This window comes from Gallus gallus, chromosome 2 (genome assembly GCF_016699485.2).
Source record: "Gallus gallus isolate bGalGal1 chromosome 2, bGalGal1.mat.broiler.GRCg7b, whole genome shotgun sequence".
NCBI lineage: Eukaryota > Metazoa > Chordata > Aves > Galliformes > Phasianidae > Gallus > Gallus gallus.
Genome location: NC_052533.1, coordinates 144,753,434 through 144,767,866, shown reverse-complemented (window position 1 = coordinate 144,767,866; position 14,433 = coordinate 144,753,434). Strand labels below are relative to the sequence as shown.

Sequence of the window (14,433 nt, the reverse complement as noted above, 5' to 3'; positions counted from 1 at the left end):
CCCTCCCCGTTGAAGGAAGGAAGGGACTGGCAGGGCACTGCCTGCTCGGGGCTGGCCGAGGATGGAGGCAGCGCCCGTTCTCTCGGCGGCCGCGGGCGGCTGCAGCCCCGCGCCCGAATTAGCGGCCCCCGGGGACCGCCGGCAGCCCCGGCACTGAGAGCGAGCCGCCGGAGCCGGGCTGCAGCCCTGCGAGCTCGGGTGCATGCTGCTGCTGCCGGGGGGGGCAGGCCGGCAGGCCCCGCAGCCAGCAGGTGCTGTCTGTATGGAGAAGAGCGGCTGCAGCCCATTCCCGATGTGCTGGGCTAAAGGTACGCGTGATCTGCGTTGTTTATTCTCCTTTCTCTCTTTAATGTTCTGTCACCTATGAGCATTCCCCTTTCTCTCTTCAATGGTCTCCCGCCTGTAAGTATCACTCTTTCCCTCTTGTGTGTTTTATCACCTATGAGTACCCCCCTTCCCTCTTCCATCCGATGTTCACCTGTGCAGTTGGAACTGGAAGCAGTCACCTGGATTTTCTTTCACCTGGAAAATGTAACGTTTCTCTCTTTGCTTTCAAAAATCATTGCACTGAGCTCTGCAGGTTTCTGTTTTGAAGACTTCACGACTTTGGCTTTAATGCTTTAAAGCACTGAGTGCTGTCGTGCACCTTTTGGAAGAAGTTGTTAAGTGGCTGAGCGCTTACAATGGAAGGCACATCTCTCTTTGCTCGAGGTTTTAGAACTTGCAACCCACACACCAACCCCCCCCCCCCCCCCCCCCCCCTCCAATAAGAGACGGTAACTAGCCACAAAGTATGCATTTATTACAATGAGAGGGTTTGGCTTGAAATTGGGGCTTAATAAATAATAATTGAATGGAAGCGTGTAAGTTATTCACATGATTATCTTGCATTGCAAAACATGAATATTGACACTATTATAATCCAGAGAGTAGTTGTGTGTTGGTGTTGTGGCTGAAAATATCCATATGAGGAAACAGAGCAGGGATTCAACTTGAAATTTTGCTAGTGGCCAGACAATCAACCTCTTACACAGAGAACAACAGTAGAAGATTAACTATTGCTGGTTGCAAGCGTGACTTTCCTCGTGTCCACTTTCATTTCAATGCACTTTCTTTTTTGGGAGAGAAGCAGGCTGTGGAGTGTTGTGTCGCTGTGCTCTTGGATCACAGATAGGCACTGACTGCAGAACTTCAGGGCAGAGGTGGCCGGGCCAGGGAGGACGTGGTGCTGTATGGCAGGTGGACGTAGCTGCTCGTGAGCTGTCTTGGGTAAAATAACACCTAATGTACTTAATTCTTAGCTGTCTGTTACTTGCAGGATCCATGCAGGAGTATTTAGCGCTGTCTTTGTTTTGTGTGCTTTCTTCATGTTACTGAAATGCTAAATTAACCACTCTTTGCCACATGTCAACGTATTATAGTAGCACATATGGGAGAAGTAGCAGAAAGAAATCAGCAAGCTTAACCACTGTTCTGGTGGTGCCTAATGAACTGCAGAATCTGTCAGCCCTGTGTGTGTAACACAGCAAGAGTAGCTGGAGTGGCTTTATAGCTGAACCAGAGCTGTTCTCTGCCTCCATAAAAACCTGTCTGCCAGGATTTACCCGGAAGGGGTAATAGCAGTACCTGCTCCCGTGCATCGTAAATTGGTAACGGAAGTATCAGATGAAGTTGGGATTCACCTCCTTGGGATGCAGTGAGAATCAGAATGAAGTTTCCTTAGAGAGTAGTTTCCATCGTGTACAGATAGCCAATAAAATACTTACTTTAAAAGGGGAAAAAAAAAAAAAGAAAAAAAAGGGTTGTTGCCATCTGTTGTTCAGGAAGGCTGTTTAGTGTGGGGGATATCAGTTTTCTTCCTCCTGCTCCAGCACTGGGGGATCAGGACAGCAGGGCGAGCTGCTGCTTGTAGAAGATGGCTGTGTTGGCCACTATAAAAGGTATTGATTTTCCCCCCACCCACTGCAACAACTGAAAGGAGTGAAAACCAATCCCTCCCTCTTCCCTGGTTGCTTTACAGAGGGTTCTCAGGACATAACTTCTGTGGTGATGTCTTATCCATCCGCCTCCTTCCTGAAATGGAGAACAACCGTGTAATCTCTTCTTATTCCTCCTGGGGGGGAGAAGGGGGACACGAGCAGTTACGTAAGGACAAAGGCACAGCAACTTTGAGGCTGCCAGTTGTGGTGATTTTCTAGAAGAAGTGACATACCATCCTCCAAAGAAATAGGACAGATGAGAAATGGCTCGTGCTGTATTTGTCACTGAATGGTGGCTGTTCCTTAGTTGATGGATACCCCGTGTGCTGTTCACCAGTGTAACCTTAGGGAAATGAAACGGATCTGGCCTACTTTGATAAGGGCTGTGAGATATCTACAGTCAAAGAAAGGTAATATATTAATGGGAGAAACGTTTGGTTTGGATAGCGTTATTCTGACCCTTGGGCTAATCTCTTAAAGCTTCAGTTTAACTGCAGCAAAAATGGATAAAACTTTAACAGCTATTTTGTAATGTCTTAAAAACGTGATCTTGATGTATTTGTTGTATATAAGGTGTCACTCTAAATGGTTCCTTTTCTCTTTAAACGTGGCAGATTAAGCTTCTGGTGTATTGTGTGTGTGATCTCATAGCAAATATTTGTTGTTTGAAAATGCTTTGAAATATTTCAGCGAGTTTGTGTTCACTCATAGTATGCTTATGTTCTTTTAGGATAAACCTAAAATCTTCCAGCTCTGTGATACTGTGGGCTGACCTAATTGCTGTTAATTCTATGTGCTCCATCTGTGGGACTGCACCAAGGACTAAGATAGTGCTTGCTTTCTTTGTAAAGTATTTGTGTAGTCTGTGTTGCCAGGTTTTACCTCCTCTTTACGCTAGCCTCAATGCAAAGTCATGTTTGTGAATTTGATAACTTAGCTTGGATCTGCGTATTCCAGACTTGAGAATATTTTCATTGGCAAGCAAAGAGAAAGTGGATTTTGTTTACCGGCACATTTCTTCTCAGGAAGTAAGTCTGTATTGCTTTCCTTCAGTAGTGATAGGATTAAGATGGCTTTGGCTGCTTCTTTCCTCCCACCACCCTTCCCTTGCTAAGTAATTTGAAACTCGAAATCTCTCATCTTGTGAAATAAATAGGCTCAATCTTGGTCAGACCTTCAGTGTGCACTGCATTGGTGTCTGGGTCACTGCATTTCCTCCAGCCAAGTACAGAAAATCTGTTATAAGGGATGTTTTCTTTCCGACTTTAAGAATAGGCTAAAATTGCCTTCAATTTTAGCAGTACTTTTTTTTTGTGCACCAGTAGTAATCTCACCAAAGCTCACAGATATTAAAAGTTGTAGGTGATGTGATGTATTGTGCTTCAGATGCTTTTGCTTGCAGTCTTCCTTCCCAAATTTTGCAAGGCATACTGTTTTTAGTGTACCAAATAAATGTAAATTGAGCAGCTAAGAGTAATTGGATAGCTCTGCTGTGTATCTGTAAGTCACCCACTCCGAGGAGGAAGTTTCTTTAATATCTTCCAAGTGAAGAGCTGTTTAATAATTTACAAACAATAAATTGGTCTGATGTGAAATGCATCACACATGAGTAGTCAGGGCAAAGTGATTGCAGTTATTGAATACTGCCTTTAGACTAGGAAAGGTGCTGCTGTCTTCAGATAACTGCAGTTCTGTTCCAAACCTTATGTTGATTTTGTTTGAGAGCCAGCAATGTTGTGAAATTTATTAAATCCACCAGGAAGGAGTTTTACCCTATTTATTGCAATCTGTTAATGTTGCAATCTTCTAGAAGTGATGAGCAACTCCAAGTTAAATGGTTGCTTTCTGGTAAACCTTGTGATTTCAGGGAATGTTCAGATGGGACCTGCTGGTGATGTTGGATATAAGCCAGGTTTTGATGCATAGGAGTGCTTGTTCTCCCTCATTCCCATCCTTTCAGTCTCTACTGTTCTACTAATGGGAAAATAAGTGATAGTTTTAGTCTTGCATTAGACCCGTGGTATTTTAGGTGCTTGGTGACGGCTGGAAAGGGACACAGCGGTAGAAATGGTGTAAGCCAGTTGTTAACGTGGTACACCGACTGCATCAGCTGATGTGACCACTTTGGGGTTTATTTCCAAACCACAAATGTGTCTGAACTTCTGTGTGAGATGTATGTATTTTACACACACTTAGACACAGAAGTACGGGTATGAGAATGCTGATGTGTTTCCATTAGAATAGTTGTTTCTTGTTCAAAGAGAAATGGGGTAGAAGACGGACCTTGAGATATTTGTACAAGAAAGGAAGGCGATTGTTTTGAGCTCCTGGAGAGCATTTGGTGTTACCTGTGTGATGCAGATGTGTGATCTTATCAGTGGTAGCACTTGGGAAGGAAAGGGTGTGGAATTGAATTCTGGGCTGTCTTTGAAAAAGTGACGCTTATGCAAAACAGAATGTTTTAACTGTCCTTTTGAAGTTGCTTCAGATAAAGACTGAAGAGCAAAGCCTGGAAGGCAGTGTTTAAGAGGATGATACATTGATGGAAATACTCTAATTTTGCTGAAAGTTCGAATAAGAGCTTGTAGCCTTCATAGCTTTCGTACTAAATCTAAATGTGGGTTTTTATCACGAATCAAGTAGGAAAAAAAAGTACATGTATAGAAGCATAGATACACACATACTTTGTTCACCCATTTAGCCCGGCAGTAGCTTGTTGCTATGTTTAGATATTAGCTTCCATAGCTTGTAATCTAAAACTAAAAACTGAGACAGGGGAGTTTTAGGTTAGATATTAGGTGAAAGTTTCTCACACAGAGGGTGGTGAGGCACTGGAACAGGTTGCCCAAGGAGGCTGTGGATGCCCCATCCCTGGAGGTATTCAAGGCCAGGCTGGATGTGGCTCTGGGCAGCCTGGTCTGGTGGTTGGTGACCCTGCACATAGCAGGGGGGTTGAAACTCAATGATCATTGTGGTCCTTTTCAACCCAGGCCATTCCATGATAATCCTTCAGGTCCTCTCTTTTTTTGTGTGTGTGTTTTTAACAAAATGAATCCTGTGGACAATAGGGCAATATAACGTGATGCACAGCTTTTATTGGAAGGACTGTTGCAGTAAAATTAGCTTTTTCAGACTTGCTTTGCATTTGTAAGAACAGCATCAGCTCGTTTATTAAAACCTTCCATTTGCTGAAGTGGGCCTTAAACAGAGTAGGTGCAAATTAATGCTATCCAAACAGTTCTGTGAGCTAGCAAAAAGCATGTAGTTTCTTTGGACTGATAATTTAAAACTATTGTAGCATTCACAGCAAGATCTCTGTACAGAATAAGTGAGGTAAGCACTGCATCTTCTGGTGAATCTGTGCTAAAGGTACTGGGACCATTTCCTTCTGATGGGGAAGGATGGGGATTGCTGAGCATGCAGTGAACTGGTAGGTGCCCAGCGTGGGACGTGACCCTTTCTTTACAGGAAGAGGTTGGATTTTCACATTGAACGTTGTTGAGCAAAGATGTCAGGAAGAGTTTTCCTGGGCGGAATTCGGTTCTGCTGAGTCACCTTATTGAAAATCATCTGTAGACAAACTCCCATTTGTTTTTTCATTTGATAACTAAGTTTTGTTCTGCTGCCAGGGGAGGGATCGCTTACTTCTCCCCAGCACCACCACTGCTTTCCAAGACACTGTTTTGCCTGGAAAAGATTTCTGATCCTTAAAGACTGAGCACAATCCTTTGGTTTGCTTTTTCAGTTTATATTGCACTCATTCTGTGAATGAAGTATATAGACCCCTGCCTTATTGAGGCTTCTCCACAGTGTACATTTCCTCATTTTGAGTAACCAGAGGATGAAAAGTGTGTGACTTTTGGTTTTGCTGTTGCTGGTTACATCCTATATGCATGTAATTAAACACACTTGGGGAGCAGCTCACAGCAAAGAGCTGTGGAAAGATGTACCAGCAGTTGATTAACTGAAGTTAATTTGGCATTTGGAGACTAAAAGCTAAACTTTGACTTCAACTTGATATTTTGTCAAAGGAAGTTGAATAGTTGTAGCTTGTCATATGCATTCAGCATTTGCTATTTCACCTGTTAGCCACATGTGCCCTTAAGGACATGGCAGTTTCCTTCCAGGATCAGAAGAGATACTGGAACAGTAACTTCTGTAGAAAGTGATGGATGCTTTTGCTTCTCAACCTTTTGGAAGACACAACTCATGTTTGTCACCCTGTTCCTTAGAGTGTGTGATACTGTGTTGTCAGACTAATGATTATCACGTGCTTTCTAGTAATTGTAAGGATTTGGCTGAAGCCATCCATACTTAAAACTTCTCTTCATGATTATAGCTTCTTAATGAAGCTATGCTGCTAGTAGTTGGTTGTGGGTTCCTACTGTTGTTTTTTTCTTTAATAGGACTTAGAAAGATCACCACAGCAAACAAAGCTGTTCTTAACAAGTAGTTGCTGGGTGGGTAATGGTCTGCAGTCGTGGCAGATCTTTATTTCTAGGCAGGAGGATGGGAGGGAGCTAGATGTATTCCTGAAGCTTCACAGCTGGCTTCTAAAGGTAAGGAGCAATAGGGTTTGCATTCTGCTCAGAGGCCTTCTGCTGTATCGTGGTTGCAGCTCAGCTATGGTCTGTTGTCCCTGCTGTTATTAGGAGATACCAATAGGAATCGTATTTCTGAAATCTTAGCGAATTTGATTCAAAGGAGGTTTTGTCTCGGCTGTGACATGATGGTTGCTTGAGATAAACTGAAGCAGAGTTGTAACAAAGATGCTTTAGACCAAAGCAACCTTTTCCACTTGATCGCAGCGGCTGATTCGCATACAACAACTTGTGCTGCCAGTCGACTCAGCGGCAGTTTTTTGTCCATTCAGGTGTTTGATTGCAGCAGACTGGAATAATATGGGCAGAATTAAAAGGCTGGCTTCAAAGGACTCTGATCTATGATTGCATATGGCTCTACCTTTGAAATGGAAGCAGGCATCTGCTGTAGATATCCATCCTAGCCCTTTACCGGAAGATAAAGGTGCTGCTCAGATAGCAGCAGGTTGAGCATCCTTCAGCCAGCAGCGTTGTGAAGCTGTTCATGTGTGCTGCTTTTATTCTATGGATGGCAAAGGGAGCAGTGACTTGTATCCTGATGCATATCCTTTAAAGACTGAAAACTGTGAGGCAGCATCCGAAGGGAGGCTACAAAGACGGAGAAGAGTCTGGAGCACAAGGTGGATGAAGAGTGGCTGGGGTCCCTTGGTTTGTTCAGAGCAGGCTGATAGGAGGCCTCAAGGTGGCTGCAGCTCCTCACAGGCAGCAGAGGGACAGCACTGAGCTCTGCTCTCTGCTGACAGGGCACCAAAGAATGGTATGGAGCTGTGTCAGGGCAGGGGCTGCTGGGGGTTAGGGAAAGGTGCTGCACCAGATGGCGGTGGGCATGGAACGGGCTGCCCAGGACAGTGGGCACAGCCCTGAGCTGCTGGAGTTCAAGGAGTGTTTGGACAGTGCTCTCAGATTTATGCTTGGAACAGTGTTGTTCCTTTGTGGAGCCAGGAGTTGGATTGCATGATCCTTGTGGGTCTCTTCTAACCTGGGATATTCCATCAGTCTGATTCATCCTAGCATGTTAGTTGTTCAGTCTGTTCTATAAATCAGCTGTAGGTTTTAGCAAAAGATAGGGTTTTTCGTATGTGTTCCTAAATGTTTCCTAAATGTTTTCTCAACACTAAGATTTTTATTTTTATTTTTATTTGCATTTGTGGTAATTAGAGGATTCAATACCTGGAGTTACCTTGCATGAAGTGAAGAAAGTGCTATGGCACCATTCCTGTTCTGTCCTTGGAAGGAAGGATTGGCACTTCTATACTTCTGCTGCTAAGTTTCTTCAGTCACATTGCTGATATGTGTATGTAAGTGGATACAAGGCATGATCAGTATCTCGGTGGGAAAATGCTCATTATTTGTTTTTCCTTTTAAAGTCACTTTGGGAATTCGGTAGGCTCAATATCAGATAAAAAAAAACAGAACAAATTGTTTCTAGTTTTGGCTGCAGTGATCTAATTAGTAAAACCATTTGGCCTGCATAGGCTGGTAACGCTGGATGTGATATTTGAAGTGCCAAGTTAGTACGTCTTAAACAATTTTAAGTATCATTTGTTAATCAGTCAAAATTCAAGTGGAATGCTACTCTTATCTGTCATACCTTGCTTCTTTTTGAAGCTGAAGTTTGTGAAGTTTTAAGTTTGCTACATGCTTTCATGGAAATGAATGCATGACCTTAGAAGCAGCAGCACTTGCTGTGAGTGTGGCTGCCTGATGAGCCACAGTTCCTTAGTTAAGCACTTCTACACACTGGCGTTGTTTAGGTTACAGATGTCATATATGGGCAGATTGGTCAGTGCAGATCATAGGCTGTACCTGCTCCTGTTCAAGCAGTACACAGTTATTGGCATATGATACTTAAGTCACTTTTAGCTTAAGAAAAGAAACACCACCACTCCAAAAACTGAAGGATGGAATTGTTTTTGTGGATATTATGTAATTTATTAATTGAAGACAAAGCAAAAGTAGTGTTTTGATCGCTGTCAGCCCAGTGTGATTCTTTTTTTAAACGTGGTGGCTGCTCGTGGAACTGATTGAAATGAATTTGAGGAACTCCCATTAATTCAAGTGTGTGACTTCAGAGTGTTTATTCAGCACAGAAAAGCAATGCTCGTTTTTGCGTAATTTAGGTTTACCTCCATTTGGTTATTTTATCTGAAGATCATGGTCAAGACCAAGCAAAATAAACCAGAGTGGGATGGTGTGGGCTTAAGAATGTCAGAAAGGAGTGAAATTCTTTCTGTGAGGGAGGAAATCCACAGGGTGATCCTGTTGTCAGTTCTGGAACTGCAGCTGTTCACAAATGAGTAATACACATATTTGAAGCTGGTTATAAGACAGGATTCTACCCGATACAAAGTTAGCAATACAGAATATACTATTTTGAGGTATTAAGGGTGCTTACATTGATTATCTCAAGTACACACTTGCTGAGTCGCAGCAGCTTGTGCATCTTGAGCAGGGGGAGATATTAAGGCAGCTCTGAAGCTTGTACTCATAGCTCTTGTTCTTTTTGATGTTATCAACTGAGTGAAGTTCAGCACGAGCATGCTGTTTGGAGATGTAAAAAACAACAGGCAGACTTGAGGCACAGTGCTGAACCCCAACTCAAAGTAGTTTTACTTGCGCTCTTGCCTATATTGTGTGCTTAGGGGTCTGTGGAAGGTGTTGGTATGCTACCATTAATTTTAATGCTTTTTTTAGAAAGAATTGATCAGTGAAGTCTGAAGCAATCACTGTGGTATGGAATCATAAGCAATCACAGTGGTAGGAACTTACTGGGAGGCTGTGTGCACTGCAATTCCGTGGAAATACATTGTGTTTGGAGTCATTCACTTTGGTTGTTGTGGATGATGCCTTGACCTAGGGCAGGTCGATTATCAGGAACTTGAATTTCTCTATCTGTGGTGTACTCGATGGCTCATCCCTGGAAAGGCCGTACGAAGGAGAAGCTGGATGGCTTTTTGTAACTTACTGCCATAAAAAATCGTGGAGATAATATTTTTCCTTCTTTTTATTATACTTTCCTCACTGTTCGTATCCAGTCTGCACCCACATTAATATTGCTTTAGTTCTGATGGAATTGAAAACACAGACTCATTCTTCTTCTCCAATGGGAAAAATAAATACCATGTAAGCTGTTCCCCTTCTGTTCCTCACAAGGACAGCCATCCTACAGTAAGGCAATAAACTTGCTCATAAAATGTGTCCTTTGTGACTGACTATGCAGTTTTTTACACGTTTCTAGGGCTGGGACCAAGCTCTCTGAGGCATGGAAGGCTTCCTCCCTCCTTATCAGTATGCACATGCCTGCCCTAGCGCTTACCACCTGAACATAAGTACCCATTAAACCTGCTGTTCTGGAAGTGCATGGGCATGCTCACTGCTTGGCGAAATTCGGGCTGAGCTGGACAAGAGTGGATCTCAAATGCCTCAGGTTGCTGATTTCTGTTCGTTGTGGCATATGTTTGCTTTGACATCAGCAGCACAGTGTCATTTGGCATGGAGTTTTTCTACATAGTATTATTTCTGGCTCTGATTACTACTACTTTGCATTCTTTCCCTTTTGCTCTCACTCCTTTTAGGCCATGGTGATGCTATTTGTACTATCTCTGTGAGCTGTTTTGTTTAGCATGTAAGAGGAGAATACATAAATGTTATAATAACTTGATTTATAAGTTCATAGTTTTCTTTCAAAACAGCATCTTATTCTTAGGAATATTTCCAAAGCAATTTGTTATATCTCTCTTTAATCTTCTCATAAAAGCACAGAAGCAAGGAATTTAAATCTCTCCTGCAAGATGTGTCCTATGAGAGTTGACAGACCTTCTCCAAAAATATCATATCATGGAATGGCCTGGGTTGAAAAGGACCACAGTGATCATCCAGTTTCAACCCCCCTGCTATGTGCAGGGTCACCAACCACCAGACCAGGCTGCCCAGAGACACATCCAGCCTGGCCTTGAATGCCTCCAGGGATGGGGCATCCACAGCCTCCTTGGGCAACCTGTTCCAGTGCATCACCACCCTCTGAGTGAAAAACTTCCTCCTAATATCTAAGCTAAACCTCCCCTGTCTTAATTTAAAACTATTCCCCCTCATCCTATACTGCCACTTCTTACACCTGATGCAGTGACATAGAGCAGCAATAATGTGCAAGTTAGAGAGAGTGTGCTGCTACACACTGTGCGTTCTCTTAATTAAAATCTGACAGAAGAAAGCTCTAAAAGTAGTCTGTCTTCTGGCAAACGAGGCATAAAGTATTTGTTTTTTGTGGTTTTTTTTTTTTTTTCCTGGACACTTATCCTGGTCTATAAAAGCATTAACTCTGGTTATTCAAATGTCTTTTTAATATTAAGTATTTTGTGGGTGATGGAAGATGGAAAATTGAAAGCAGGCATGCTAGTGAAATAGCTATTTCAAAATAATATCTGAACTTCTCTGCTTTTAAATGCTGTTAAAACAATGTAACTGATACATGCAAGATGGATCTGAGATGGTTTTAACTCATAACTTGCTACATAGCAGATGTGAAGTCTGGAGAAGCTGAAGCAGCCCTAGCTTATAGCACAGGGTGGGAGAAGTGTTTGATGAGGACAATTTTGCCCAGTTTGAGTTGGCTGTAGTAACCCTAAATCCAGAGAGAGAAACTTGAAAGAAACACAGCTCTGAACTTCAGCAAGAACACAGTAAGGGATGGTGGAAATGAGTAAGCGAACTGAGGCAGGCTGTGCTCACACTTCTGCAGCAAGGAGTTGTGTAGGTATCTGCTGTTTGTTCATACATGGAAGCGGAATAAGGAGGTTTTCAATCTGCTTTATGAATTGATACCTGATGTGACAAATTGCTGGTGTACATTTAAGGATCAGATGTGCTCTTTGAACTTCTAAATAGGTACTCTATGTGCAGACCTAGGGGAAGAACTTGAGAGCAGCCCTGTGGAGAAGGGCAGAGGGGTCCTGGTAGATGGAGAAGATAAGATAACAGGGGTCCTGGTAGATAAAAAGGATAACATGAGCTGGCAGTGTGCACTTGCAGCCTGGACAGTATCCTGGGCTGCATTAACAGAGGGTTGGCAGCTGGGAGAGGAAGGGTTTGTCTGCCTTTGTTCCACCCGTTTCAGTTCCCATCTGGAGCACTGTGTCCAGGCCTGGGGCCCCCAGTGCTGGAACGGTGTGGAGCTGTTGGAGCGGGTCCAGAGGAGGGCCATGAAGATGCTCAGAGGGCTGGAGCAGCTCTCCTGTGAAAAAAGGTTGAAGGTATTCGGGCTTGTTTAGTTCAGAGAAGAGCAGGCTGCGGGGAGATCTCATTGCGGCCTTCCAGTACTTGAAGGGAGCTTATAAACAGGAGGGAAATCAAACTTTTTTTGGGTGGTGTCATAGTGGCAGGATGACAGGGGATCGTTTTAAATTGAAAAAGGGGCAATCTAGGTTAGATGTTGGGGGAAGTTTTTCACTGAGAGGGCAGTGAGGCACTGGCACAGGCTGCCCAGAGAGGCTGTGGATGCCCCATCTCCGGAGGCGTTCAAGGCCAGGTTGGATGGGATACCAGGTATCCCTATCTAGTGATTGGCAGCCCTGCCCATGGCTGAGGGCTGGAACTGGATCATCTTTGAGGATCACCCATCCAACCCAAGCCATTCTATGACTTTGGAATGAATCTTAATAACTCCTAATAATGTCTGAAATGTTTTATTTGTGTAGAAGGGACATTGGCTCTACAGCTGCCAGAGAACTTGTTAAAGCATAACACAAGCTCTGCTGCTCCCTCACTTTGCTTCTTTTCACCTCCTTTTGGTGTCCATTGCTTCTTTGTACAGTGCTGTGACAGAAGAGCACGGCTGCATTTTAATTGAGTTTTTCTCATTGCCCGTTATCTATGCACTCACTTCATTTGCTCTGTGAAATATTCTGCAGATGACTGAAGCATAATGGTTTGTGTCGGATTCAAACAAGCGCTGAGTTTCTTTAAACTACACGTTGACATTTACAAACTGCTTGGAAATAATTAGAGATGAGATCTGCTTGTGTTGCCAGCGACTGTGCCAAGCCTATTTCAGCCACCTGCTTGTACATGCGTTCAAATGATCTCTGAGCAGAAAGTTACTTTTGATACGTACCGTGGCGCTTCTGCCGTGTTTTGAAGGTATGATTTCTTCCTGAACGTCTGTAGCTGGTGCCACGGTAGTTAACTCTCAGATGTTATGTTGATTTGGATGTAAATTACAGGTGCTTATCTCTGTCTGCCTTCTATCAGATGCAAACAAACCTTATTTGTCTGTGCTGTTACCCAGGAATTCCATCCACTTTTGCCCCTGTATCCAAATTCCCGGACTTAAGAATTTCTTCAGTAAGTTTTATCACCTGATACATACTTATCCTAGTAGGAGGACTGCTGTGCAGTGTTAGTAAACACTCCTAAGCTAGGGGAAATTGCCATTGTTCTGAGTGAAACAGGATAGTTAGCCTGTAGACTTTTTCTTTTCAGACTGTGCCCTCAAGGCCTTCAGCTCATGCACAAAAAAAAAAAATCATCTCCAAAGCCAGGGAATGCCTCCATTTTTAACAGTGGAAGTTTCTAGAGCTGGGGAGTTGTGATGCACTTCAGGGAGTGTGTTCAGTATTCCACGAGTTGACTTTCTGTACCTTGTTGGATTTCCTTCGCACACGTTTTGTAACACCATCAAAGCTTCATGTTGCAAAAGATTGAGGTTTTAAATGGCAATTGTCTCAAAAGAGCATTGCAGGCTGTTGTTGGGTTTACAAGCATTTCAAACGCAGAAAATAGGAGGAAAAATTGCTTCTCTTGTTCTTCTCTCAGGAAATAAGAGAGTAATCTTAAATTATTGATAAGCAATTAATGTATCAAAGATCTTACACTTTGTCTGTTGGACAGTTGTTTTACATCTGATCCAGAAATGGATCACTTGACAATTGTAGCTTTGCTGAAATTAAAAACTATTATCTACAGTTAAGATGGGGCACGAAAGTCCTTTGTAGTTTCCGTTGTCTTCTATTTAGGATGAAGGGTGGGGAACAGAGGTGTTGCTCTGATGGTGAGCTAAAGAACCATTCGTCTTTGTTAGGAAGAAGATGTCCGTGGGGACTGCATAGGTCAGCAAGACCACTGTGTGAGGAGGTAGCTCAGGCACCGGGAGGTGAGTGTTATTATTTCAGCCAGAAGGCTGAATGCTATGAAAGTTTGGTGCAGGCTACATTGGATGTGAGTGGTTTTGATCAGCAGCTCCTCCTCCTTCTGTCCACTCTGACATTTACTGAATATTTAGTACATGACTGTTAAAGACTCTTGGTCTTATCCAGATATGCTGATTTAGTTGGTCATGTGCACCTGTGTACTGGTGCACCGATAGCTGATAAATAGCTTGGAGGAGTGGGGAAAATAAGGTTGAAGTTGAACATGATTCATGAATGTTAATTGTTGCTATTTTAACTAAATTATTTTTGCCCTCTTCATTCTTTATAGCAGAAGAGCTCTACTTTCCTTACTGGACCTCTGCCATTCCTCTCCCCTCCCCAGGTCTTGCCTTTTTGTTATAAATCAGTAAATGCAATTTAATGGTATAGTGCCAGAAGCTCAGAGTTGTCAGATTTGGAATACAAATGATTCATGCAGCTGTATGGAAGAAAGCAATGTCACCAAAACCCAACTCTGGCTTTTCTGTCTCCTACTTATTTTCCCCTCACCCCACCCAGGTGTAGTCCAGGAAGAGCAGTGAGCTGATACACCAGCATGCAGCAGCCAAAATATGGGAAGTCTGCTCTCTACAATTGAACATGTGCTTCTGTTGCTGCCTTTGTAGTGGCTGCAGAGCTTTTTAGAGCTCTTTTTGAGCCACTTAACCA

General features: G+C 43.1%; 1 protein-coding gene across 39 annotated transcripts in view; it reads left to right on the top strand.

The window, feature by feature from the left end:
• The window catches only part of PTK2 (protein tyrosine kinase 2), a 198,236-nt gene that overhangs the window by 55,011 nt on the left and 128,792 nt on the right, over positions 1–14,433 (top strand). For 14 of the 39 annotated variants that reach the window (XM_046919323.1, XM_046919318.1, XM_046919308.1 and 11 more), the window contains exons 1-2: positions 37–308; positions 13,656–13,727. The exons of 9 other annotated variants lie outside the window; for them this stretch is intronic. In XM_046919323.1, the coding sequence (XP_046775279.1) occupies positions 203–308; positions 13,656–13,727 (178 nt within the window). In that variant the 5' untranslated portion in view covers positions 37–202. Of the gene's footprint in view, positions 1–36; positions 2,390–7,738; positions 7,879–13,655; positions 13,728–14,433 lie in introns of those variants that run through there. 16 more of the 39 variants (NM_001396550.1, XM_046919330.1, XM_046919327.1 and 13 more) reach the window with 7 other exon arrangements.